A 27556-nucleotide genomic window follows, 5' to 3' on the forward strand; every position below is an offset into this window, starting at 1 on the left:
CCTGAAACAGTTCTTTCAAAATCATTTAAAAACCCTTCAGTTTTTCCTCGTTTTGTTGCACTGTACCACAAACGTCAGTGTATTTTGGGACTTGGTTAAGAGATAGAACAACACAAAGTAGCACCTAATTTTGAGCATTTCAAACTTTTCCACGAATGAAACTCTTAAAGTGGCGGTGCGCATTTGTATTCGGCTCCCTTTATTTTGATATTACATCCATTGACAGTTTTCTACAAGCCTTACATAAAGGCCGCAGCAAACATGTGGAGAAAATGCTCTGGTCAGAATTGCACATCTTTGTGCAATTCTCGTTTGATCCAAAGTGCACATCCAAAGTGCTGCCTATAGCTGAAAAAGAACACTGCACATCACAATGAACACACCATCCCGGGAGTGAAACATGGCGATGGCAGCATCATGCTGTGGGGATGGTTTCCTTCAGAAGGGATAAACATACCTGTATGACCTAAATATGATTGCTAATCTTTGCAAAGACTTAAACCTCTATATTCACAGATGAAATCTGTCCCGTTTGTCTGAGCTGGAGCTATTCTGCAAAGAAGAGTAGGAGAAGGGAAAAAAATAGTTTTCTAATTGTGCAAAATTGATACACGCACTTACAGTTTCACTTTTGTCTTTCAAAATTTATGTTAAAACACAAAAACATGTATCAGCATCCTTCCGTTTCCAACCTTCTCACTGCCTTGTGTTGGCTTTTTCACATAAAATCAAAAAAGGATACATTCAAATGTATGGTTGTAACATAAAACATCATAAAAAAAAGCAGAAGGCTTAGCTTCGGAAATTTGTTTTATCTTTGAGTCGAAGTCTTGATCCAACTCTCTCCTAAGCGTAAAGGATGGCTGATTAGGAATGATTTTTAAATGGGACAAAGTCTACCAACAACAATATCGGTCCACTTATCCTGTTTGCTTTTTTGAATGGCTTCGACTGGATACTCATGTGAAAAGGGAAGTGAAATTTATAACGCTGTTTTACCAAGCTATTGGTTCCCCTTATGCCACCAAAACATTTGATGCAGCTGCTTCAAATGCAAATAGAGGGGACATCAGGTTTTGCTTTCATAAGCTTTACGTAGTTTTGCAATTCACTGCACTTTGTATCAAATTGGTTGATATTTTCCTTTTGTGTAACATTATCTTTTTTTTTTCATTCCAGTGCTTGTAACTGGTTTTTTATTGTTATTTGAGAACAGGTGAGATATTTCCCGTGATTTGTCTGATCCCCTTCTGTTTGTGTGAGTTAATTTTATTTCGGAGAAATGACGCGTTATCGTCTCCAGTTAAGTCCCTGTTTACTTGCCAGTTATGCCAATTAAGTGTTTCCCTCTGCTCTAATTGTCGATGTAATCATCTGTGCTTGTGTTGGGATTTATTGACTAAAAGATGTCAATCAAGCAGGGTGGGGTTACCAGCGGCGAAAGAGAAGTGTCGCAGTTATATGCTTCAACCACGGTCCAAAGGAAATTACCTTCAGCCTCCTTTACAGTGTTGCTATGGAGAGGCAATTAACCTAAATTGTTATTGTCTGAGACTAATGTGTTATAGCTTTCCCTCTTAATTTAATTAAGTTTTTTCCACTCTTCCTCATCTCTCCCCATGTTCCATGCACATCTCCCTTTGCTCGCCTCTGTTCAAGAGTAAGAGGAGGTAAGAAGTACAAAGACACGGCAGATATGTTGATGAAGATATGCGACCAAGGTTGCTTATGTTGTTGCGGTCTGAAATCTCGGATCACAGACACACACTTTGTGTTCAAAACGTAAGCTACCAGATGTGGCTGCATCCGCTCCGGCACTTTGAATCATCAGAGACGCAGGTGCATCCATACGACCCTTCAGGCAAGGCTCCAGCCTTCTTCCCTCAAGACTGCTCCGCATCATAACATACTAGTCCACATTTTATCACATTACAGCCGCAATTTATTTTTACTTTTTATCTTATGTAATAAATCAACACAAAGTAGCAAATAATTCTGAAGTGGAAGGAAAAAGGATGACATCTTAATTTATAAACAGGAATGATTTTTGACCATTCCTGTTCATAAATTCCTCAAGATCGGTCAGATTGTGTGAGTTGTATGTGCAAATGTCAACTTTTCAAGTCTTGTAGACAAAATTATCCCACAGCATGCTGCTTCCACCACCACATTTCACCGGTTAAGTGTTCTGCGAAGGGTGAATTTACTGCGTCCCATTGTGGCAATCTTTATACAGTCCTTTTTTTGTGACTGTCTTTCAACAATAGCTTTTGAGAGGTACCATAATGCAGACACCGGAGATGTAGTGGTCAGACCCAACGCTGTCCTCAAAGTAGGAACATCCGAGTGGGAGTAAATCCTCACTTAAATCTTCTTTAATTGTGCTTCCCTTCTAAAGACGCTGGAAACTGGGCCGCCAGTGGAGAACACATGATGTTCAATCTGCATTCACAGCGTGGAATAATGCAGCGCGCGTCGCCACTGATCTACCATGATGAATGGGATTAATCAATCGAAGACAGTACATCTATCCATAAATTAAAAGCCGCGCTCATCGCTGAACACTGAGCGCTGTGGTTCTGATGTTATTTTGGTGACGTGTTGAGTGGGTGGATTTTTCACAATAAGCACACTATCATGACACATAAAGCGAACCTCAGACAAATAATTAGGGAGCTGTTCAGGAAAATATCTAGAAAACTGCAGTGAAATAAACTGAAGATCTGTTACTTTATTTACCGACAAAAAAATCGATATCCTTACATAGCTCTGGTTTGACCAAGCAATTCATTCACATTGCACAGACAAAGAGAATTTAAGCTGAAAACTACAATCAGCAGCAAAACCTGTAAAATTCATTTCAGCCAACTTGAAATCAGGGTTACATTTATAAAGTACAAATATACCAATATTTGAGCTATTTCCAACTAGCTGGAATTATTTTACTCGTGAACAAACCAAATATTCTTTGCCTCTTGGGAAAGATACAAGCTATAACATATGTAATTTTGTATTTGATATGTTAGAGTTGAACTATCTCCTCAGAAATGAACAATATGGCAAAATAATTAAATGCAAATCTTGCAATTCATTGATTTTTGGTTTGTTTCTCAGAGACACCAGAGCTGCTTGCTTCAGCAGAGGAGCTGGGGTTTCTCGCAGATGTGTTGGGTTTTTTTGCAGAGGTGCTGGGGTTTCTCGCAGAAGTGTTGGGGTTTCTCGCTGCCGAGCTCCTCTCCAGGCAGTCGTCTTCTCTGCCTTCAACTGAATACGAACATCACAGCGATGATGGGAATCGGATTGTGGACGAAGATGATGTGGTACAGACAGTAAACATGCAGCTGCAATCAGTAGTGGGCGTACAAAGGATTTCTCAAAACAGTCATGTGTCAAGATGTATTAGTTTACTTTTGAGATAAAAGTGTACATTAGGTTAGACAAGGTTTATAACTTAATGTAGTGACACCTAAATGGCATATGTATATCCTTTAATTTGCTTGACCTAGAGAGCTAAAAGGAGCCAAAATTAGTGATAACACCAAACTCATGGAGCAGGAGTCTAAGGTACACACTGAGAGCAGAGGACCCCAGGAAGAGCGCCAGACCAGACGGAGTGACCAGCAGGGTCCTCAGTGAGTGTGCAGACCAGCTGGCCAGGGTCTTCACCAAAATATTTGATTCATCACTACCCCAGTCAATTACACAGCGCCTGTGGAAATCCACAATAGTCTCGCTGTCAAAAAACATTACCATCAAAAGAACCAATGACTGCCAATAAGTTGCTCTGACACCTGTCATGATGAAGTGTTTTGAGAAACTGCTCCAACGTCACCTCGTATCCTGCCTCTCACCCTTAGCAGTTCATGCACAGAGGTAGTAGATCACCTGAGGACGCAATTGTCACAGGGATCAGATGCAAGGTTGCTATTTGCTGATTTTAGCTCTGCTATTGATTCCATACTCCCAGACGGACCGACAGCAAAACTACTGGTCATTGGTCTTCCTACCACCACCTGCTGCTAGATCAAAGCATTTCTGCTCTGATCTAGCTCAGAGCAGAGCTCTGACTCTCTGATTGGGTTCAGAGAGTCAAAGTGGGCCCTTAACTTTCCATAACTCTCGGTCTTAACACTGGCTCCCCACAGGGCTGTGTACTTAGCTGTGTACTGTAGACTCTGTAGATCTACTGTGTCAGCAATGTTGCCATCAAATTTTCTGACAACGATGGTTGGGCTGGTGTGGTACTGGGGTGATAACTTGGTCATTAGCTCAAAGATGTAATCGTTGGCTGCAGGAAGAGGAAGTCTGACCTGCAGCCTATATCCCTATCAGTGGGGAATGTGTAAGCTTTCAGGTCCTGTGTGCACATGGATCCAATGGAGCTCTAACATCAAGGACCAGCAATGTCTTCACTTTCTGAGGCTCCTCAGAAGGCTAAACCTGAGGCAGAAGCTGTGCACAGTCTTCTACCACTGCTCCATTGAGTGCCTTCACTTACTGCATATCTGTGTGGTTCACAAGCTACACCAGGAGACACAAGAAGACTCTACAGTGGGTCATTGACACCCTCCAGAAGATCAGAAGCCTTCCCTCCCTAAAAGTCCTCTTTGGGGTTTAGCTTCTCAAGAGGACACGCATCATTCTGAGGAACTGTTCATGCCTAGGACATCAGAACTGCTGTTCTTGGATTGCAAATATAGAGGACAGAGGTGACACGCTAATTGACTTAGGGACAGTTTTCACAACAGTGCTATAATTCTTTACCTTACTTATTTGAAGTTGGCCATGTGCAATTCTCAAGAGCAATTTTTATTTTTCTGATTTGAGGTGGCACTATTTAACATTAAGTTATCGATTATTAATTGATTTGTGGTACTTCTGACTCTCCACCAAAGAAGAGATTTTAAGTTTTCATGATTTGCAAAACTATCATTTGTTTATAAAATCTTGAAACTGTCTTAAAGCACATGCACAGCCAAACTCTCATGGGGCTGCGAGATTAGTATTTTTGTTTTCTTTCATGCCTGCTACAAATGGAACACAGAACAAATCAGTGTGGCTAAAGACACGGTACACCTGTCACCTTTGCAGATTCGTACTCTTGCAAATGATTCCACATTCAACACCGACACTTCGCTGCTCTTTGCTGCCCTCACATGCCTCTAAAAGGAACTTTCCCCAGCTCTAATGGAAAGCCTCTGCTCTTCTCGTCTGTGCTGCTGCAGTCTGATGAAGGCTATGTCACTAAAACGTACAGACTACAGAGAACTATAGAGCCTGAAAATTCCTTGAGACTGTCTTCTTGGGGAGAGTACATGTGTCAAATGTCTACTGATGCACTAACTGTAAAAAAAAAAAAAAAAAAAAAAAAAAGCATCCACTTCTAGTTTCAAATTAAGAAAAACTGTTACCTGCGCTGAGGACATGCATAGCGAGGTAACCATCCAGCAAAGAGGTGAATCCTGTCAGGCCCCCCATGGCTGCATAAGGAACATCTTTGCCAACAGGCTGACCTCTTGCCAGCCTCTCTTGCTTTGTCTCAACCTGTGAAGAATGGGAAAAGGACTTTATACATGAAATATGGTAACAATAAGCTGACAAAAATGTTCCTTCAGATGAAGCTGTTGTTGTCCATGACCACTTACCAAGGTACGGTGCTCAAAGGTGGGTCGACCGCACCCACAAGTGTAGGGACTGTGGAACCCAGAGCAGACTTTGCCTGAAAAATAACGAATTATTTTCAAGTAGGTTAAAAAGCATTTTCTGGGTTGTAGCGAACATATCTTGAAAGTAGGGATGTCTGACTCACACTTCTTGCACATGTGGCCTGCAGCTTCACTGTGATCCTGCGGTAAATGCTTACACTTGCAGCGCACCATCACACCCCCAGGCTGAGGAATATAGTTATAAGAAGAACAGCGACAACCGCTGACCTTGCACCGTAGAGCAATGGGTCGCTCAGAGGGAATCACCTCAAACTCTGTCTGATGCTGCTTGTATCTGGTGGAGATTGATTCACGTGTATACATTGCATTGCAAAAGTTTTCATACCTCCTCATACGTTTCCCCCATGTATGAAGAAGATGCACGTGTCACAGTCAGGTCACAAAGTAATATCCTACCTGTGTTCACAAAAGCACTGTGTTTCAGGGCCAACCTGCTTGCAGTCAATGCCCCCTGGTACACCAAAGCTCACATATAACCGGTTTTTCATACGTAGCGGTAGAACCCTCCTTTTGTACTCTTCATATTCCTCTGGAGTGAAAAGTTTTCCACCATCGTCATCACCAACGATCCTTAAAAAATAACTAAAAATCAATAAAAACTATAAACAGGTACAACACAAAGTTGAAAGTCAAAGGTCTTCATATTATTTAGGCATTTATATTTCAATTCTAGACGTTGCTCTGAACGTCTAGAAAATGGACTAAAAATGTCAGGACTGTTGCTTGAACCTAATAAAAGTAAATGAAATGTTTAGCTTCGTGCGTCACACAGCTGCCAAAGTTCCTGCCAAGAACTGTCTTTTAAAAATATAAAAGACAGTTGAAATTCATGGAAAACTATTTCTAAATAGGTTAGTAGATCAAATGTGTTGGTACGTACCTTCTGTACTCCGCATAGTCATCCACTGCTTCCAAAGCCGTTTTATTCTGATTTACCGGGGTCATTATCATGAAATTAAAACAACAGCCTTGCAAGTTATACTTGTTTATGGCCCGCAGCATATGTTGCTATGGAGATGGTTTTAGGGATCCCTCTAATGGTCGCAAAGGGGAACTGCAACAACTATATTAATAATAGAAATAACATAAAAATCTTATTTTAAACAAAGCAAGAATAGTGAAGCACAAAACATAGGCAAACACAGGTAAAGGTCAAACATTAAAAAGCAACAAAACTATTTGTAGTCAATTAGCAAAACAAAACTAGCTAAAAAGGCTTCGTATTCGCAAACAATATCCTTCTCTAAGAATTGTATGAAAAGACAGCAATTAGTAAGTGGCGTTCATATATACTTACTTGATCAAGTGCTACTTGTTGTGTAGCAATATTAATGAAAAACGGCAACCGTAAAGGTAGGTTATTTTCAACTGCACCAAAATACGAATACATTTCCCACAATGCAACGGCTTTGACGTAGCCGGAGACGTTCCGGGGGATCCATGACAGTACACGGTCTCATGCCTACAAGTACAGCAGCTGACGAGTTTGGGTTGTTTTTTTTTTTTTTCTTCCTATCGAAGCCATCGTCACATTGTCGGCAGAGCAATGAAGCCGAAATAAGCAATAAAGCGGAAAGCATATCCGGACACCTTGCTTCTCAGCTGAGACTGTTTTGTTTGGGGGTTTTTTTCCCGTCATTTAACGGAAATGGTGGCATGCCAAAGACATTTCTCCAGCGGTAGCGAAACGAGCCGCGGGGCGGCGAAGAGCAAGCGTCGTCCTTCCGAAGCTCGCACCGGTCCCAGCACCTCTGCAGCCTGTACATTTCCTCTTAGGACCCAAGGTAGCGACTCAGGACACACGGTGGGGGCCATACTCCTGTTTTTGACGGGCTACACATATCTGCTGACAAGCGTGTTTGTATACTGTGTGTTCGGAGAGCTTGTTGTGAGCTAACACGTCGAGCTAACACTGGCAGGAAATCTGTTTTAAGTTTAAATAATTGTGAATCCGCCAGTGCCCGTACACGTTGGGCGTTTGCATGTTGTGTAAGTACATTTGGGTATTGTGTAAATGAGTCCAGACAGTTTTAAAGCAAACTTGCCTGTGAGTTATCTCTTACTGGGCGTGCACTATTATGTGCGCCTCTGGCCAAAGGCTATTGACTTTTCAGTATATATTGTACAATTTAACTGATTAGGTCACTTGGTGATCCTGTCAGCTGTAAAATAACATCTGACAGCTGCTCTAGTCACTATTTAACTTGGAGCTTATCCATTTTGATTGCTGTGGCGTGCCTTATCAGTCAGTCAGGGAAATATGCTACATTTAAACTCTACAATATTTATTTGTGGGATACTATCATACAAACTGTATGATACAATAATGTGGCACTAGATAGGTCAAAACAGGAGTATTAAAAGTTGAAATTCTATAGTAGCTACTTTTTAATTATTTTAATTATATTGAATATTGAAAAGTATAAATTATATTATATTGAAAAGTTTTCTCCCAAAATTACAACAAAAAAACCCTTAATTATGTTTTTTATTTTAGGAATTGCTATGAAAGTAAAAAAAAAAAAAAAATTGTTTTGCATTTTTGTAGAGGTTAGAATAAATGTCAGTATTTTACTTTTTGATCACTTTTTGTCCATTTTTTTTAAGGTGTTGAACATGTCTTCACCATTTAAACAGCTTTAGATAATATTATATTTTAAAATGTGTCAAAGAAAAACATTGTAGATAAATCCAGAAATTAAATCAAAGTATCGTTTTCAGTTTTGTGATTAAATCTCACTTTTGCATGTGCTTACACATGTAATCGGTTGGGTTGTGATGTAAAAATAGTTTTCAAATATTAATTAGCTGTTTGGCTGCGTTTAAAAAAAAAAAGCCCCAAACTCCTGAAAAATCTAATCTTTTGTTTGTTTGTTTTTTTTCTGGGAGCGAGGGTTTGGCTCAAAATCTCACCACCAAGCTCAGGCTATGTTGTGAATAGGAATAGGGGGCGAAAGAAGATCACACATTTTATTCAGGAAATGTCTTGCTCTAAAGTTATCTATAAAAACTGAAGGGAAAAAAAATATACAAACCCCACAGCTGCACATAAAAATCTGTTTTTGACTAGATACCATAGACCAGGGGTGTCAAATTCTAGGCCTCAAGGGCCGCTGTCCTGCAACTTTTAGATGTGCCTCTGCTGCACCACACCTGAATAGAATAATTAGGTCATTAGCAAGGCTCTGGAGAACTGATCTACACAAGAAGGAGGTAGTTTAGCCATTTCATTCCAGTGTTTTGTAGCTGTGGCACATCTAAAAACTGCAGGACACCGGCCCTTGAGTTTGGAGTTTGACATCCGTGCCACAGACCGTAGCATCAATTGAGTCCGAGGTAGTAACATATTTATTGACACTGGATCAATCTGATCAGTTTAAGCTACACGAGGACCAGTTGCCAGTACTAAGGTATTTAAAAATTGTAATTTCACAACTACTAAAATGTGACATCATACCGTTCTTACTCCTCTCCTGCCTGCTGATGTGCATTGCTGGTCAAGTGTCTGAAATACTTTCCACTGGCTTGCAGGAAACAGAAACTTCTGAAATATTTTTGGTCACAAAAAACACAGCGTGGAAGCTGAGGGAGCACTTCCCATGTCTCCTATTTAAATTTCCCATGGGATCAATAAAGTATTTTTGAATTTGTAACACCATTTGAAAAGTACAGCCGTGAGCAGACTCCACTGTAGCAGGCAGCTCTTCTACATGACAAGCTTTTTTAGCTTATTGAATTTGTGTATCTTTATCTAGGAAGGTAGAAAGGGATTATATATAATATGCAATAACAAGCAAATATGATTTTAGTTGAGGGTTTAGTCTACATATTTTTAGGCTTTGTGTCAAAAATAATAACTGTCATCTATAACATTTCAACCTCAATAATCAATATATTTTTGTGTCAGTAGGAACGATTGTGACTTTCTTACTTGGAAAAAATGCAGTTAGATCTTGTCCTACTTCCGTAACATGTTTTGTGTTAACATTATGATATTGTGAAACCACCATAGACTTTGGTGATTTCACCAAAGTCTGCGGTTCCTGTTTCCGGAATTGTTGTAAACTTCATGCCCATTTACATCTATAACTATCTGTGAACTAAACCAAGCCAGATGTAGTTTTATTGTGTAATTTTTGTCTAAGGGTGGACAGAATTTTACGACAATTTCAGCTCGTCTTACTAGAATTATGCAAATTTTGTTTAATCCCCAGTTAAAATTATTCAAACATGCTAAAACAATATATACGTACATCCCCATTTATATCTGGATAAATGTTTTGAAGAAAACGCGCACTATTTCAGAGGATGCTGACCAAGAAATGAGAGGGAATATTTCACAGTCACTGAAGGCAAAGGTTGAGGAATTTGATAACCATCACTAAACATATATTTAGAGGATTCAAAGTGAGGCTGTCAAACCTACAAACTCCATACAGACTGTTAACACTGTCGTAGTGGATTGCACAAAGTGAATGGCATAATCAAAAAGGAGGAGCACCTCCTGCCTTTTCCAATGAGATAAGAATCTCAAACATAGAAACATAATGTTAGTTTTTATCAATTCAGCCGCTGTCCCCTTTCTGAACCTGAACAGGAAGTGACACTCCCACACCCACAAAACTCTCCCGAGAACGAATTTGGTGACAAAGTTATGTACAAAGCATGCTAACATGAACCTCCTGAAATGGTCCCACCTGGAATCCTATGAATATATGTGGGCTATGCTTCAGAAAAGTCAGATCTTTTATTACAACCCTGTGTGTGTTAGGGAAAATTCACAATAAATTTCAACCCAGGTTTTATTGTTTAGTAAAAAGATGATTATAGTTGTTCTATTTTGTTTGTTATAGCCTTATCCAAATGCATGTTTCACTGTCCAAAATGAATGGAGATTCAGATTGTGTACTATGAATGCAAATTGGCCTTCCAGTAGCACTCCAGTTTGCAAAGTGATGCAAATTGAAAAGAGTGCTAGAGATTTCTTGTTGCGTTTAACGTGTCGAACAGTAAAAATTGCTTTGTCATGCTTTTAGCTACATTTTTTTCCTGCTAGAGCCTGGTTTTTTGCACAAGTCAGAGGAAAGGACATGCGTATCTACAAAAGCCTCAGTTCAGATTCAGATTGTGTTACCTCATCTTTTCATAATTTATCAATTCAGCCGCTGTCCCCTTTCTGAACCTGAGCAGGAAGTGACACTCCCACACCCACAAAACTCTCCCGAGGACGAATTTGGTGACAAAGTTATGAAAACTGAGAAATGATCACCTAATTTTTATTCTCTATGTGCACATTGCCTCCTTAGCCCTTATTTTCTTCCTTTCAATAGCCATTGTGTGGGTGAAATGAGAAAAAGTATACCCTCCACGATCCTTGTATGTTGCCCGGTCTTCTTGTCTGGAGCTGCAGAATGGGCCTCTATGAAATCTAAACTTGTAATTGGGTTTCTGGGCTAAAAGGACTGAAAGAGATTTGTCTGAGTGCACTATTGTGTGCCCAGAGCCAAAGCAGCAAAAAAAAACCTCTAATAACAGAAAAGTAGCTTAGGACGTAACTTTCATGCTGCCTGTATTTATAAAAAAACGTCTGAAAAATGTCATCTTCTAAATCATGAGCTCTAAATAAAATGTCTGTTTAAGCATAATAAAATAATGCTCTCTGCATTTGCATATTTTAACTGTATTAATTGTGGTGTTTTTTGTCATTTTTTTTTAGCATAGGTAACTATGCCTGTGGAGCCTGTACGCCATGACTGCATAGATGATTTGGTGTTCAAGATCTCACAAGCAAAGAACTCCTCCAGAAGCTCCTGATTGCTGGTTTTTAAGGGTGTCAACTTGCGTCTGGTTGCACTTCCTGGCTTCTGCAGTTGCTCAGCACTTGCTCACCTCCTCCATGAGAGGCAGGATGTTAGTAACTTTTGCAGAACTCTGACCTTACTGAAAGAAAAGGCACCACGTTTTATAACTTTGCATAATCGACTGCACATCAAAGATCTTCGGCCCTTTGAAAGGCACCTCTACCACCCCCCTGACCCCTATTCCTCTTTCATCCCTGCCCAGTACCATGCTGGGTGCACTCTTTCTGCGGAGGAACATGTCCCAGAAGCTGAGTGTGCTGCTGCTGGTATTCGGGTTGGCGTGGGGACTGATGCTGCTGCGCTACACTGTGCAGCAGCCTCGCCATCAGAGCAGCGCCGAGCTGCGCGAGCAGATCCTGGAGCTCAGCCGGCGATACGTCAAGGTCCTGACGGAGGAGAACCAGAACGCGCCGGGGGGGCCACAGGGAACGTCCATGGCAGGATATGGTAAGCAGTTTCAGTCAACGTTACGAGCCATAGCAGGAAGTATTCAAACCCCTTGAACTTTTTTGTATTTTATCACATTACAACCAGAAACGGGATACTGTTGTAGACAGTTTATTTTATTGGGACTAAAGCAATTAATTGACTTCCGATTAATTCTCGATTACTAGATTCTTATATTAAAATTAGTTCCAATCGATTAACTAAAAATGTCAGCTTAGACCTCCTTTCAGTATGGTAGTTTGGCCACCATCCAGAAGAGGGCGTCGCTGGTCATTCTGAAGCAGAGCCAATTGATGTAGATGGCAGAGCCATACAAGAACAGGAGTCCGGTGTGAGATGCAGAGACTTTGAGAACACTTGACAAGCTCCTTACATTTTCTCTTTTATTTTTCTATTCAGCAACTTAAATAGTTGCTGTTTTTGTTATGTACATGTAGTGTATTTTTTATAAATATGTCTTAACTTCAGTAATGTGAGAAACCCACAATTTTAAGTTTTTTCAGTCAGTGTTTAATACAGCAGAAACAAAGTAATGTTCAATTTAATGTGTCTTTTTAACTGAACATATGATAAATTTAAATGTAAAGACTCTCAGCCCTTTTCATACAACAGAAAATAGAGGTTTTTAAGAAAATGGCCGCCTGTCAATTTAATCGTCAGCCGATCGATAAGATCAGTCAACCATAGATTAACTCATTAATCATTAACCTGCCTCCCTAATTGGGATTGTGATAGACTAAAAAAAACAAGTAGTGCATAATTATGAAGGGTTATTAAAGCTTCACAAATATTAATCCACTCTCTTTTTCTAATTCCGTCTGTGGCCTTTCAGCTGACCTGAAAAGGACCATAGCTGTGTTGCTGGATGACATTCTGACACGACTGGTCAAACTGGAGGGGAAAATCGAACTGGTGGCGAATTCCTCTTTAACAAACACATCCCATGCAGCAGCAGCGGCAGCGGCGGCAGCGGCAGCGGGGGTTCCCGCTGGCCTGCGGAAAGCTTCAAAGCAGGAGTCACCAGGGAGCCATCCTGGGATGTCGCGTCTTCATCCACACATCCCTAAAAGACCTCGACCACTTTAAGAAGCCCCCCTCCATCACTGCTCACTGGTGTATCTGTACCAAGTGATCGAGTAGCAATAGAGATATTCATGGACATCCAAAATCCTAAAGTGCTTCTTTATTCTCCTGCATTTCCTGCTACATTGAGACTGTCTAGTTCATATTTTATATTTGCATTGCAAACATTCTTTTGCCTTCATTTCTTTTTTTTTTTAGGGGTTTTTCTCTTAACCCTGCAGCTTTTGAGCTTTTTGACTGTTAAAGTAAATGCAGAGAAACCAAAACAAACAAGCTGAACATCTAATTAGAAACCTGGCACAAAAAGAAAAGCCTTATCTTAAATAGATTCACAAGACAAATACTGAGCTCAACCTTACACTCATAATAATGAAGTATGGTTATATTTTAGAGTTTTTAGGAGGGACCGATGAATAAGATTGTTATTTTAGCCTGTGATTGTTGAGCCTAAATAAAGTTTGCTCTTAAGAGATAACCCAAAGAATATTTTTTACCACTTCAGTCAAGGCAATATAAATGTTGCAATATAAATGTGTTTTGCAGTGAGAGTTGGTGTGGAATGACAGGATGACGCCTGTCCGACCGCTGCAAGCATCTGCCCCGAGTGTGTGGGCTTCCCATATCTGTTGAAACCTAATGAATCCTATGTGCCGTTTAGAGCCGTTTCAATTGAGGTACTGGAGGACATTGAATGTACTGCGCCGTCGGTAGATCTGTATTGTTCAGGATTCATGTTGCACTGTGATTATAGAGACTATCTCAATACACTAGGCTCATCTCACTTGTGCTTTAGAAATGTTTAAAGGGGGGCGGGCGGAATATCCTGGAATGTTTGTTCCAGTTTTTCTCTTTTAGTTGCTTTCTGTATTGCTAATAAACTGGTGAAATACCTCACCAGTTCACTCATTCGCTTTTTTTTTGTTTTGTTTTGTTTTTTTGAGCACTTAAACTGAGGCTATTTGGGAGTTTTGTGTGACAAAGTCAATGTAGATCAAGAAAACGCTATAATTAAAAAAAAGGATTTGCTTCATTTTGTTGCTTGGAAAGTAACAACTGAGCTAAAGACTCTTGAATTACTAAGTGGTGCTTTGACGATAATGCTGTGATTGCTTCATAAACTTAAAGTGGGATGCTGGCTCAGCCGGCCACTTTGAGAACAATTTCCTCATAATTTGATAGAAATCAAGTGTTTCCTATTTTGAAACAGTTTTGGGTCAAATTTTGTCTCAGAAGGCAATTAAAGTACTAATATGCCTATTTATGATCTGTAACTAATTTGCATTTAGATTTTGCACAGCAAAGGTATCCACCTTTCTTGACTATCTTCCTGTGAAAGCAAACATCAGTAGCTTTTATTGTGATTTTATGTGTTGAACCAACACAAAGCAGTTCATAATTGTAAAGTGGAAGAAAAAATGTTTGGTTTCCAAATGTTTAGGAAATAAAAATCTGAAAATGGTGGCATGCATTTACATTTAGTTTCCTGGATCCCCTTTTGCTGCGTTTACAGTCAAAGTAACCTGGTCAGTCTGGGTGGACAGTGTCTTTGAACATCACTTGTCAAGTCTTGCCACAGATTCTGGATTTGACTGGACAAGTTCAATTCACTTCACAAATGCTTTATTAATCCCAAAGGGAAATAAAATGTAACTCGTACTATCCAAAGTTCTTCAAACAGTGGTACTAGTAGGATCTGTTTTATTCAGCAGCTATGTCTCTTATGAACAGCCAATGTGCTCCAAGATGGTGCTGGTCATTTTACCTCTTTCCCTGTTCATACTTGACTCTTTTGAGTATAAATTGACGTTTCCCAGGAGTATGTGTTTTGTAAAAGCCGACGCCGATTCAAAGTACTTTAAAATATTTCAAATCCAGGAGTAGGATTATCTCATACTTGTAGTGTGCCCCAGGAAATTAAGTTGTGTGACTAAAATAAATGACAATAACCATCAGGAGGCTTGCATTGTCAGTGATGTATTTTTATCAGTTTTGTGGTATAGACCATGTTGACCAGCAGTTTGTCCTCCATTTTAAAGTAACAACTTCCCCATTACTTGTACTCAGGTCATCCACCAACTGACCTTTAAGAAATGTACACAGTCTCTTTGAAAAATAAATAAATAAATAGAATAGGAAGAATTTTCATATTGGGAAATGAAGCCTGAAGTGATTTTACTATCAATCATTGACTACTGGATATCTGCAACACATAAGTTTTTCTATTAACCCTCCTGTTATGTTGCAGGTCAAATTGACCCGTTTTAAAGTTTCACAATTTTTAAAAAAATAGTTGGAAGTATTTTTTTTTTGCATGAAACCTTTTCTATTTGTCTTAATAAGTGCACTCTACATATAAATTGAAAATGTATTCATTTTACACATTTGTAACCCCCCCCCCCTCCCGCATCTACTTTTTACATAGATACTGTTCAGGTCAATTTGACCCAGCAGTCAAGTTAAAGTGCAAAAAAAGATTTAAAAAAATGTCCAAATCTATATGTTTCCTTGCAGCTATGAACCATATTTCACCACACACACACAAACACAACACACCACACGCATACATGCACACGCGGACACGCACAAGCCCACTTTCTCACTACTCTCTTTACTAGGAAAGATCAATTTCAAGGAAATTATTGTTTTTTTGTTTGTAGTTTTTTTTCAGTGGACATAAAAAATGTAAATTCCATTTTTTTATGTCCAAATGAGTAAATGAGTAGGTTGTCGTCATTGATCCTTAATTTCTGAGAAATAAATAAAAAACATCATTGCACAAATATTGATTGAAATGATTAGTATTGGAGTTAATAATACAAAAATATTTTGGAGGAATTTTTTTCATTTCTGACTCTATTGCATGATTAAACACTCCATGGGTCAAATTGACCCACGAACATTATTGCTGTACCTCAGAAACGAACATAACAGGAGGGTTAAGTTTAAGTTGCCTGCTGTGGAGAGAGGCACCAGTCCCTCCACTGTGTAGCTGGTTTAGACGGTAGGTGGATGAATAATTAAAAAATATTTTAAAAAATCTTACCTTACGTCTTTTACAGTCTGGGCTGCTGGGATCTAGAAATTGATATTTCACTAATAAGGATGTTATTGTAAATGTATTAACACTTTTTTTTTTATCGATGAGAAACCCTATTTTTGATAACAAAAGGGAATCAGGACTCAAGAATTTGATTTGATTATGTGTTACAACTGCTTGCCATACATTCGCTTTGCAGATAGCGGGGAGCCATTCACGGCCCAGCGTTTCCTTGTTGTTGCAAAAATGTGTTTAGACCCAACCTACCTTATCCACCAATCACAGGAGAGCGTTTCCTCCCACTGTATCTCCAGCTCATCCACGGCTTCACGAGGAGAAGGTAAAAAGATTTACGGTTTTTTTTAACACGAAGAGACGGTAAACAGTCGACTGTATTGTCGCCTTCCCACCTGCCGCCATGTTTTTACTGACGCGTAGGACTTAAGAACCTATTTTAGGTGATATTAAACATTTTTTGTTAGACCCTATTGCTGTTCGCTTTGTGCTGAAGCTTGTTTTCAGTTGATACTAACCAGTTACAAAGTGACGCTAAACGATGAGATAAGGTAAGTAGTCAGACGTTGTACATTTTCTTCCTTTTTTTATTTGTCTGTTTTAAGTTTATATTAAGGTGGTATAATAAAACAGTGATTTAGATATCATCTGGAGTCCCTGTAAATGTCTCTTCTAACTATATTTAGCTTTTGACGGTTATTGACTCATTACATTTGGAAAAACCAAAACCCTCCAGTGTGAAATTCAGTTGTTTCAACCCTTGTGTTGAAACAATTGTGCAGGTCCACCTACACACCGGGAAGGTAATAGTTTTGCCTGCTTTATAATTGACAGATGGAGCTATATGAATTAGAACATCATCGAAAGGCTTGATGTGTTTCAGTTATTGAAACTATAAGGATCCTTTACACAGATTGATAACGATGGATTCGAAGATTAAGCTTACAACAGTTTTAGATTTCATAGGACCAGGAAAGAAGGATTTAGTTTTATTTTAAAAAGTAGGGTTGCTATTTATGAGTATGTCCATGTACTGTATAGCAAATGCATTTGATCCAGCTTCCCTTTGCATGAATTACTGCATCAGTGTGATGTGGCGTGGAGGCAATGAGCTTGTGGTTCTACTGAGGTTCGAGATTGCTTTGATATCATAACTTGGGTAATTTCCGTTATTGCAAGTGGAGTCTCCATGGACCGTAGACTGCCTGTGGGGTTTAGGTCAGGTTAGGTGAGATGATAAATAGATCAATAAACCAACTCTTGGTGCTCTTGCTAGAGTGCAAGTCCTGCAGGAAAATGAAATCAGTATCTCACTTTCAGATTTAAAATTGAATTAAAAAACACTATTTTATGTATTTATTTCCATTTCAAAGTCTCCCATAAATACTCACTTGAAGGAACAGTTTTCTTGATGAGTTAATGGAATGTGAAATGTCTGGCTTTTTGTTTTTATTAGTCGTGATGATGTAGATTTGCCACAAGATGTCAGTATCGTCTTACATTCCTTAACCAACAAAATGAAGCGTTTTCATTCAAAAAGGGTTTACTCTCTGGGAGCATTTGCTTTTGGAAGTTAAATTTCACCAAAAAGGGGATGTCGCGTCTCCTTTCTCTCCTCTTCCTCAGACAATAAGAGCTGGAGATGGATGAGGGAGCCGTCGGAGTAGATTATTCCATCTGGAATCTCCTGAAATCTACAGCCACAGCCATCCTGCTCAGGAAGAGCAACGATGATGTTAAGCTTGGACTTTGCTTCACTTTTTGGACAGTGATATCATTTAGCTTTGATTTACTGTTAAAAATGTAGACAGTGCGGTGTTTTCAGTCGATTTAAAAAGTCTTTCTCGCCTTATTTCTCCACAAATGGGGTGTAGAATTATCCTAGCAAATGCGGGTATGGCAGATATGATAAACGAAAACATCATTTAGACAAGTTATGATTTGTGAGTAGGAACGCAGCAATATGCTCTTACCCTAAAGGGAAATTTTCTCTTATTGTCTACCTTCTGCTGCGGGAGGTCTCCATCATCCTAATGATGTAGGCTCCCCTTTACTATCAAAAAGCGTAAATAGAGATCCTTTCTTGTGCCGTTTAGGATGCAGCACCATTATTAGCCTCATACTCATACCATAATGAAGATGAAGAAAGATCAATTTTATTTGTACTCTGCAGCAATGAAAGTAAATTTCTCGTTCTTTCCACAGGCGAATACTGAGTGGCTTCCTTCAGAGTTCAGCCTCCCCTCTCTCTCTTCTTCTGTGGTGCTTTAAAGGAGCGATTTAAATCCGCAAGTATTCATCAACAGATTTTTTTGAAATCGAAACTCGTTTACATGCATTAGACGTCCCGAGCCTCGTCCTCGGGCTTACAGCTATTTTTTTTTTTTCTTTCCTTTTTTGTGTTTTGCAGCAGATATTACAGCTGTTTAGCGAACCGATAGTTATCCCGACTGGTTGCGCTTATTGCTCAAGAAGAGGAAACAATGGGGACACTTGATTTTTACAGCCTGCGTCTGGTGATCCTTTTGCCTTTTTCTTTTACTTTTTTTCTTGTTTATCTGCATGTTTTTAAGCAAATTCTTCCTTTTCAAGGGGTTTACTTGGATGCTGTCCCCAGAGATTACCAATGCTTAGCTGATCAGCTCTCATCTTGTGCCTTTTGTGACGTTATCAAACCTAATCTAATCATACCAGATTTTTTTGATTTTTTTTTTTATTTCTTTTGGTTATTAAGAACTGTATGTTGTAAAACCCTGCAGTACAAATCCATGCTTCTTTTATTTCCAGTTTTATTGTCAGTGAAAACAAAAATACGCCATTGGACGCCATTTTTAATGGAAACAACGAGAACATGCGCAGAAGACGTTTTCTCAGCGTTTTATTGAGAGCTTTCAGGCACGAACAGGAGAAGATGAACATTACGCTGCATTTGTGTCGAGATCAAAATGGTGCAACTTTCAAGTGTTTCTAGCAAGCTCTTCCCTCTCACCGTGACATAAGCTAATAACACGGTGTGAATGAATAACATAAACAGGGCTTGCTATTAACTAAACTACGTCGGAAGTCAAAAAGAAAAAAAACTTACAGGTTACATCTACTATAGAAATCCTCGTCTATTCACTGACACATATTTGTCATTTTTCTTCTTAGAAACGGGGAGCAAAAACCATCTCTCGTGTGAATGGGCTAATTGAAACAGGTAGGCCCTTAAGGAATGGAGGTCACTTTATCTGTAGACCTTGCTCCACTCAGAGGGAGTCAATAATCACTGCTGACACGTCCCAGGGGCCTCGCAGTGTTCTGCATTCATCCGTACAGGTTCAGAGATAAGTCGTAAGGTTCCAAGGTAAATGACATGTTGAGGTGACACGAGGTTCAAACTGTGCAGTGTTTTTCAATAAAGATTTAATTAGGTCTTTATGTGGTAATTGAGGTTTTTAAATCTTGCTTTCCAGTTGCTTATACTGAGCGTTCTTACAGAACTGTTGAAAGTTACTGTTCCTTAAAGGGAAATTTGCCATCAACACCTTCTACCATCTCTGAGCAGGTGCAAGTGGAGGAAAGGAAGGCAAAGGCGGGTACTTGCCTTGATTTTGTGGGTAAATATTTTGTTTTGTGATCTCGGTCCCATCCGTACATTAAGGCTACTCAGTGCAACTGGTATGGTGACAGTAGCTCAGCATATGTAGAGTGGAATGTAAAGACTGGGAGGGGACTTGCGTTGTTTGGAGTTTATTTAGAAATTTGATGCAGAAGTTAATGAAATCCTTCACAGTTGATAGAATTTAAATAGTTTGAAGCTCAGAAAGTAAATAAAATCAAGGACCACATCTAGATTTGACATCTACCCCCTACGTTCAACACTTTTGTTGTACAAAAGTAAACATTAAACAGATACGTATACTAAGAGCTACGAACAAGACTTTTTCTGACAGCAGGAAGCCATTGAAAACACTACAAATGTTGGCTTAAAACAAAAACTGGTGAGAGATTAAGATACAAACATCACTTCTGATCTGATTATGTTGAAATAGTAGACATGTTATTCTGTGTGCCCTGCTGGTCTTCTTTTATAACAGAAATACTTTTAATACGGTGATACAGACCGAAATCTAACGTTTGATGCATGTCAAATGAGAAATTTAATTGTGTCATGAAAACTAGATATCGAAAGGAGTTTATGACATTTTTTTCAAATTAAAAATGGTGCTTGAATGCATCACAAAAGGCTTTGTTTTGCCTTTTTTTTTTTTTCAACTGTAAGCTAAATTGTGTCAACCTGGGAAAGTAATTTGCCATAAATTTGAGAATATGCTTATAATGACTTTTATGCAAACCAAAAAGGGGGGGAAAAAAAGAATTATCACAGCATATAACGGCTTTCTGGATCCAAACAAATTTGTGAAAACAGCCTAAATACTGGCTTTCATATTTCTTAAGAATAAAATTCATGCGCTATTACACTTACAAACTTTTGATCTTGCAAACGTACCATTTTTGCATAATTTTTAAGTTTCAGATCCTGTGAACAACAGCTTCATATTTATTAAAACAAAAACAATTAAATGCATTCCAGATTCTTTAAATTGTGCATTTTAAATCCCATTATTCACTGTCTGCTGCATGTTTGGCAGATTGGCACAAAACTGTTTTTTTTTTTAAATATATAATTCTTTCAGGCGTGACAATGCAAAAACTGATTGCGTTTAAGATATTTAAAAAATAAAATAAAATATGGAAGCAAATTTGGCTCGCCAGACAAAAATGAAAACAGTAAACAAGAACAGAGGCAGCAGCCTGGAGGAGAAAGTTTTCCAGCAAGATTAGCGCAGAGCTGCATGCCAATGCATGGCCGTATAGGCTGCACTCAGGCTGAAATGTGTGACAAAGTCTGCAAATATCCGTGTGACCCTTTGAGAACACACACTTTCAGCACAGCAGGAACATGTGCTGCAAAAATATGCCAGAAAAAAATGTAAATAAAATTCTGCCCTCTCAGAAGTGTTTTAAGTAACCACATTTTATTATTCAGCAGTAAGATTAAAATTTGTTCAAATAAATGTAAGGAAAGAGAAGCAAAGAGTTCTTAAAATGATTATTCTAGACAAAACATAATTTGCATCAAAATGAGATCAGATCAGTTTTGAAGTTTAGAAAAAAAAATAGACACTTGTTGCCCTCTGCCAAACGGTGCTATAACGGTGGCTGTTTTTTTTTTTTTTTTTAGCTCTTATGAGTTGTTTTAAAGCAAACTCAAGTGTTATTCTTGTTGCAGTAAAATAGGATCACGTGTAAATAATTGTTTTAACTTGTCAGAAATATCTTAAAATTCACTCTTTTCCAGCTTTTTGCAAATTTTTTAAGAGTGGAAAACAAAGCGTAACAAATTCTTTACTTGGCTGAATCTCTTCAAATAATGATGAAAAAAAGAGTTCTGCTGAGACATAACAGCAATTTTAAGCATTTTCTTGCAATACAACGATATGTGCTGCAAAAAGGAGATTTCCGTCTTTGCATATTGTTTTGAATGAAAGAGGGGGTGGGGGGGCAACACCCGCCATTTTCTGATGGGTCTCAACACACAACAAAATCTGAGCAGAAAACAATATGTATATTTTTTTTCACATTTTTCTCATAGTTTTGTAAAACACCTTAATGCAACAGAAACCCTTCTGCTTCCACCTTAACTGCAGCTGCCTTAACGCAAAGATTGCTTGCATCAGTTCAGTTACTGCAAGACTCTCCTTCAACATGGCGTTCACAGCCAGTGTTCCCTCACTCTCTGGCTGTCCGAAGCGGTCAGTCGCAGGGTTTAAATGGTGCTAAATTAAATACATATATATATATGTATATACACGGAAAGAAAAGGATTGGTTTTAAATATATATATATATATTTTAAATGTACAGTAAAATAAAAGCAGTCTCACCGGAAAACAGAAGCTCTGGACTCACTGTAGCCTAAAGGGGGTTTGTTTGCGCTTTGGAGACGCAGACTATATCTTGGAGAGAGGCCAATAACGGCTCAAAGTTGGGCTATAAGCTGCGTTTTACTTAAACAATCCACCTCCCCCCTCTTTTTCCTCCTCCCTCAGCCCTTTCCCCTTAGAAATAGTCCCCCCCCCCCCCCCGCCAAAAAAGCAAAACGTGCAAAAGCAGCTTGATTTCTTTGTCTAATCTACAGCAAGCGCACGGGTCTTCCCCGCACAGGATGCAGCTTTGCTCTGAAACTTTACGTTAGTGTGCAGCCCCTATGGAATTTGCCCTGAAACTCGGAAGAAGGAGACGTGGGGGAGGGCGGGGAGACTTTTTCTGTACATTCCTCAGCGATACATTCACTACTCCTCCTGCAGAGTCTCCCCACACAAACACACACACACACACACACCCACACCCCCACACACACACCCAGAGTCAGAGAGAGGCTGCAGCCATGCATCAGTTCATTTAAACCGACAGGGCGAGGAGAGAGAGTGCAAATGGCTGCTGTCTATACATCCTGGAGCAACACAAAGAGCAAAATCTGACACTTTCCAACCGACGGAGCAACTCTGCGTGGGCTCCATTGTTTTGGATAGCGGTGGAAATTATTAAAGATTAACACCTTGGGGGGAGGGGGGGGGTGTTTTTGCCTACATTGTTTAAACGCTATTTAAATAGCTTACACGGATCGACAGGGAATAAATGTCTTAATTTGAATTTGATGAAATAATTCTTATGAGACTTTATGGGAGTTGCAAACTTCGCTAGACGTATCCTGTATTCAAAAGTTTTAAGGATATTTAATTAAATGCGTTCTCTTTATTATTATTATTATTATTGTTATTATTATTTAAATAACCCTGCTTAACGAGAGCAGCCGCAGGGAAAGTAAAGGGCGGCGGGAACTTGTTGAAAAAGTTGAGAACCGTTAGAAAAAGCAGCCCGGATCTGGCGTGTTTCGTTCCATCTTTAGGGTTTACGGCGGAGCCGAGCGGAGGAAACGCGGCCGGAGACGCACAGTTGGCGCGCTGATTCATATAGAATAGTCGAAGCCGGGGAGCCAATGAGCGAGCGCGGCTGAGGCCGAGCCGGCAGCGGTAGCGCGAGGAGGCTCCGCGCCGCGCTGATTGGTCGAGCAGGTTAGCCAATCGGAAGGCGCGGTGTGTTTGCTCAGGAGCAGGGAGAAGGGGAGGAAGAGGAGGAGTACCCTCAGAGGCAGACATGGCCCCCAGAGTCTGAGCCGCTGGATGAAGGGCCCACTGAAGCAACACTTCCCCTTTGTAACCTGCTTTTAGATGAGTATGCACATGGAGATAAACACTGCAGGGATATACAGTAGCTTTCAAGAGTCTACACGCCCCAGGTTTTGTGACATAAAAAAGTATTTTCATTACTTTTTTTCCCCCCCACCATATAATTTGAAATTTACTATGTCTAATTTAACTTATAAACAAACAAATCTGTAAGCAGGACTACTATAAAGAATGATAAAACATATGCAACCCAATAGCACACGTGTACAAACCCTTAATACTTTGATGAAGCCTATTCAATTTCAATATTCTGTCTTCGTTGGTCGGAACCTATCATCAAACACTCATTTGCAAAAGTTCAGCAACTCCATCAGATTGTGAGTACACCTTCCATCCAGTCAATAATCCAGGTTATGGTCTGTGAAATTTAATTCTAAATTCTGTCTTTTTAATTTCAAAACATACACATTTTTTTTCCCGTTATCTCTTTATTCTGATGTATAACTCCACTCTGAAGCTAACGAATGAAACTCCTTGTCATCTTCAACGCCTAAAACGTGAAATGACTAGGTCAGAAATGACTAGTATCTTCAACCATTCATAATTTTAACCTCAGATCTCGGTTCTGCCACCGCCGTGTTTCACTGTGGCGGTGGTGTTCTTTTGTTCATGTTCACTGTTGTTATTGTGACAAAATGTCACAATAACAGCCACGTTAGGGCGATAACTTTAGAGTCATCGCCCTAAAGTTAAAGTTTGGCTTTAATCAATTATGAGACATGGTTCCACAAACTTTCAGAAAATATTTTTGCTATTTTTTTGATGATTTATTTTTTTTGGAAGGAAAGACTCAGAAAAGTTTTACTGCCCTGACTCTTTGTCCAAGCATGAGGAGAACAGCGAACATTTTTGTCATGTCTAGAAAAAAAAAAAAACTGAACTTTGCATAAATTTCTGCCGCTTCATCAGGGCTACTTCCAGTCTCTGTGCCAGTTTCAATCCTTTCAGCCATTTTGAGGAAACCTTCAGTTTCCCATAATTTGTTCCACTAGTCATAACTGTCTTTATTGTCCCGTTGTTTTTACATAGTGCAGTAGATTTTTGTATCTTTCTCCTGGCTGATTTGTACAAGACCATTATTTATCCGTTGCAAACTCTCACCAAACTGAGGCTTTCGCTAAATAATTCAATGAGCAAATGTTACACAAATTCTTCTGGGACAGCTGAGCTTTATTTTGGTGTAAGCGAGATTCAACAAGTTGGGCATCAGTGTGTACCATGGAAGGCTAAAGGCTGACCCTCGGCAAAAAGGCGTACTTTTATTTTTGTTCATTTTTTTTCAGCTGAACTGCACAGGTTGTAGGTAGAAATAAGGCTTGGAAAATATTTTGAAATTATTTATCATAATATAAATTTTTGCATCACAACAACCTGCTGTATTAACTGGGCGTATTGATCATTTATTGCTTAACAGTAACCAACACCAATTATCCAGCAGCTAACAGGTCAGGCATTAGCAAGGGCTTTCTGACACAATAACCCTTAACCCCAGTTGTTGTTTTTTTTGTTTTGTTGTGTTTTGTTTTTTTTGGCACCAGTCACCTTTACTGAAGAGCTTTAGACAGTAAAGAAACGGGGATGACATGCAATAAATTGCCCAAAATCAGGACTTAAACCCGGGACAATCACCTCAAGAACTGTAGCCCCTACAAGTGGTGCATGTGGTCTACCATCTGAGCCACACAAACCCACGGCCCCAAGGTTTTTAAGATCCCAAAATCATCTTTTGAAATGTATTTGTGAATTGCGAACTCTGTTTTTTATACATTTCCAAAGAAATTCATATCAAGTCAGGCATTTTAATCTGTTGGATTTTTGTGCAGAGAACCAAAACACAACTACTTACAAGTGTCGCTTCAAGGATGGCAAATGTGACAACAGCAGGCTTTGGTTTCGATGTATTTCTACGGGTGCATGACATTGCCACAAACAAGTCTGGCATAGTTGCAGTATAATTTCTGTTTTGTTTATTTTATTTATTTATTTTTTTGTAACAGATAAAGAAATTTAAAGAAATTATTACATTTTTAAGAGAATGTATTTAGAAAAGACAAAATAAAGCTAAAAAAAACTCTATTTTAGTGAAGGTGTAAAAACTTTAAGTTTTTTTGTACCTAACTAACAATCTGTTGTAATTTGCTTAAGTTAAAAAGGCCTATCGGTGGGCGGGCACCAAACATGGGGTCCTCCTAATTCCGGCCCTGAGTATAGCCACTTTACTGTTTGACTTAATAAACCAGTTTTTCTTTAAAGGCAGATTTATTTAAAAAGAAAAATACGATTGTAATTATTGCTGCAGTTCTAAAATACAGTTTCATCCATTTTTACAAAATATTTGTTTTTGCTTGTAAAATAATTCCACCCAAGTCAACTCCTGCTTTTTTACTTAAAGGTGGTAAACTAGTTGTTTTGTACTCAGTTGATTTTCCTAGAATGCAATGTAAATCTGCGGAAACATGATCTAAACAAATCATACACCACAGAACTGATAATAGAGTAGCTTTGCTTTCAAAACCACTAAACCCACAGTGATATACAAGGCATTGCTTTAGCAGTAAGTAACTATTGTGAATACACCTTGTTAGAAAGGTTATTGAATTTTGTCCACATAAAAGTAGTTTCTCTGGAACTATTTTTGTTTTTTTCTTTCTGAAAAGGAAATTAACACAAAAACGACCTTGAAGATTATAGTAACTATGGATGGTTATATAGTAGCAATGTAGCGTAGTCATACAGGTACACGGGGAAAAGAAGGCGTGGAACATAGTGCCGCCCTTACAAGTTGCCGCCCTGAGTGGTTGCCCATGTCTCCCATATCAGAAACAGCCACAGATCCAAAGAATTAGTACATCTCGCAGTAAAACAGACTAGCGCTTTTCTGAATTTTATAAATTAAAATGTCTGCAAAATATCAGTTATTATATGTAAATAAAAAGACAACAACCTTAGTGTCCAGAGTTAAAAAAAAAAAACTGTTGACAAATCTTGCTGTGAAGGATATCATATTTCAAGTTCCTTGCATTCACTCCAAATATATTTGAGTGAATGACCTCTCTTTGCAACTTAATGCCTCAATTTGATATGGATTTTAGTGGCTGACATGCTGAAGCACACAGAGAGCCCTGGAGAAATCATATGGGGGGGGGGAGCAATGGGTACACAAGCCTCATTGACAGCACTAAGACCCTCCTCATGGTTCTGATTGGTTGTTTCTAGCTCCTCTGCCTGAAAGAAGGCAGACGAGCTAGATTTTTTTCTCTCACAAATTTCTGTGACAACATAGTGACAATTTCAAAAAATATGTATATATATTATAAAAGTTACATACTCCAGCTTTAATTCACAGTTAATCATTCTTGTTTACCTTGTGCCAGCTTTTCTCAGGATACCACTAGTGGTACTTATAAAAACCGCACATTTACTATACAGCAAGAGTTGTCTAAACAGCAGCAACAGAGCAGGGTGTGATGCAGTTCTGTTAAAATTACTCTTTACCAGCATCCTAGCAATATAGCACACAGCAGTATTTGAAAGTCTGCAATATCCCAGCTGCTATATGTCACAAGACTGCCGTTAGAAGATAGTGAGCGGATCTAAAAGGTTCACTGGAGATTTTCTGCCTATAGTTGCACTTTATATTATGATGGTTAAATCTTTTCTGTGTTCTGTTTTGTGGGATTCTGTGTTTACAACATTTTCCATTTAATCAGTTTAACTTTAAGCCTCGTATCTTGTTTGCCATAACCAATTTGCTCTACAATGCAACAACAGCTCTTGTCCAACGACCAGTGCATACATGCACCCCTTTATCATGAGTGGACCCCCTCTTTTAGGCTGGCCCCTTCGCTCGCCAACCGACGTGGATCAAACAGGTACAGTGGACGGATGGGACAGGCGATGGCTGGACGGACGGACAGATGAATGACAACAACTGATTTGATTAAGCAACACCTATAACTACTTTCCCCAGTTTTACCATGGAGATTGGGTTGACTAGTTTATCAATTTATTACTCATTTTGATCAATGTCTGGACTTGATAAGTTATGTTTACAAATTCTATTACCGCCCCCATTCACTCTTCATGCTCCAAC

At 39.1% G+C, this 27556-nt stretch overlaps 2 protein-coding genes and 1 long non-coding RNA gene across 5 annotated transcripts; 2 read left to right on the forward strand and 1 right to left on the reverse strand.

Annotated features, from left to right (window-relative positions):
- Positions 1-2869: 2869 nt before the first annotated feature.
- fam221a (family with sequence similarity 221 member A) lies at positions 2870-7152 on the reverse strand. 2 transcript variants are annotated; one of them, XM_032581512.1, is made up of 7 exons: positions 7024-7152; positions 6607-6789; positions 6123-6296; positions 5810-6000; positions 5646-5719; positions 5412-5544; positions 2870-3264 (listed from the first exon to the last, which is right to left on the reverse strand). In XM_032581512.1, exons 2-7 carry the CDS (start codon positions 6726-6728, stop codon positions 3089-3091), a joined length of 870 nt encoding a protein of 289 aa, XP_032437403.1. In that variant the 5' UTR covers positions 6729-6789; positions 7024-7152; the 3' UTR covers positions 2870-3088. The 2 variants fall into 2 exon arrangements, with proteins under 2 accessions (XP_032437403.1, XP_032437404.1); XM_032581513.1 differs by having other exon boundaries at positions 6607-7074.
- A 60-nt stretch (positions 7153-7212) lies between these two features.
- ccdc126 (coiled-coil domain containing 126) lies at positions 7213-15069 on the forward strand. Of its 2 annotated transcripts, none has more exons than XM_032581515.1 (3): positions 7213-7510; positions 11443-12034; positions 12867-15069. In XM_032581515.1, exons 2-3 carry the CDS (start codon positions 11794-11796, stop codon positions 13118-13120), a joined length of 495 nt encoding a protein of 164 aa, XP_032437406.1. In that variant the 5' UTR covers positions 7213-7510; positions 11443-11793; the 3' UTR covers positions 13121-15069. The 2 variants fall into 2 exon arrangements, with proteins under 2 accessions (XP_032437406.1, XP_032437405.1); XM_032581514.1 differs by having other exon boundaries at positions 7417-7530.
- Positions 15070-16345: 1276 nt separating this feature from the next.
- Positions 16346-26768, forward strand: LOC116731106 (uncharacterized). Its single transcript, XR_004341540.1, has 2 exons — positions 16346-16720; positions 17796-26768. It is a non-coding gene; the product is annotated as an uncharacterized LOC116731106 (long non-coding RNA).
- The last annotated feature ends 788 nt before the right edge of the window (positions 26769-27556 follow it).

Source organism: Xiphophorus hellerii, chromosome 13 (assembly GCF_003331165.1).
Source record: "Xiphophorus hellerii strain 12219 chromosome 13, Xiphophorus_hellerii-4.1, whole genome shotgun sequence".
NCBI lineage: Eukaryota > Metazoa > Chordata > Actinopteri > Cyprinodontiformes > Poeciliidae > Xiphophorus > Xiphophorus hellerii.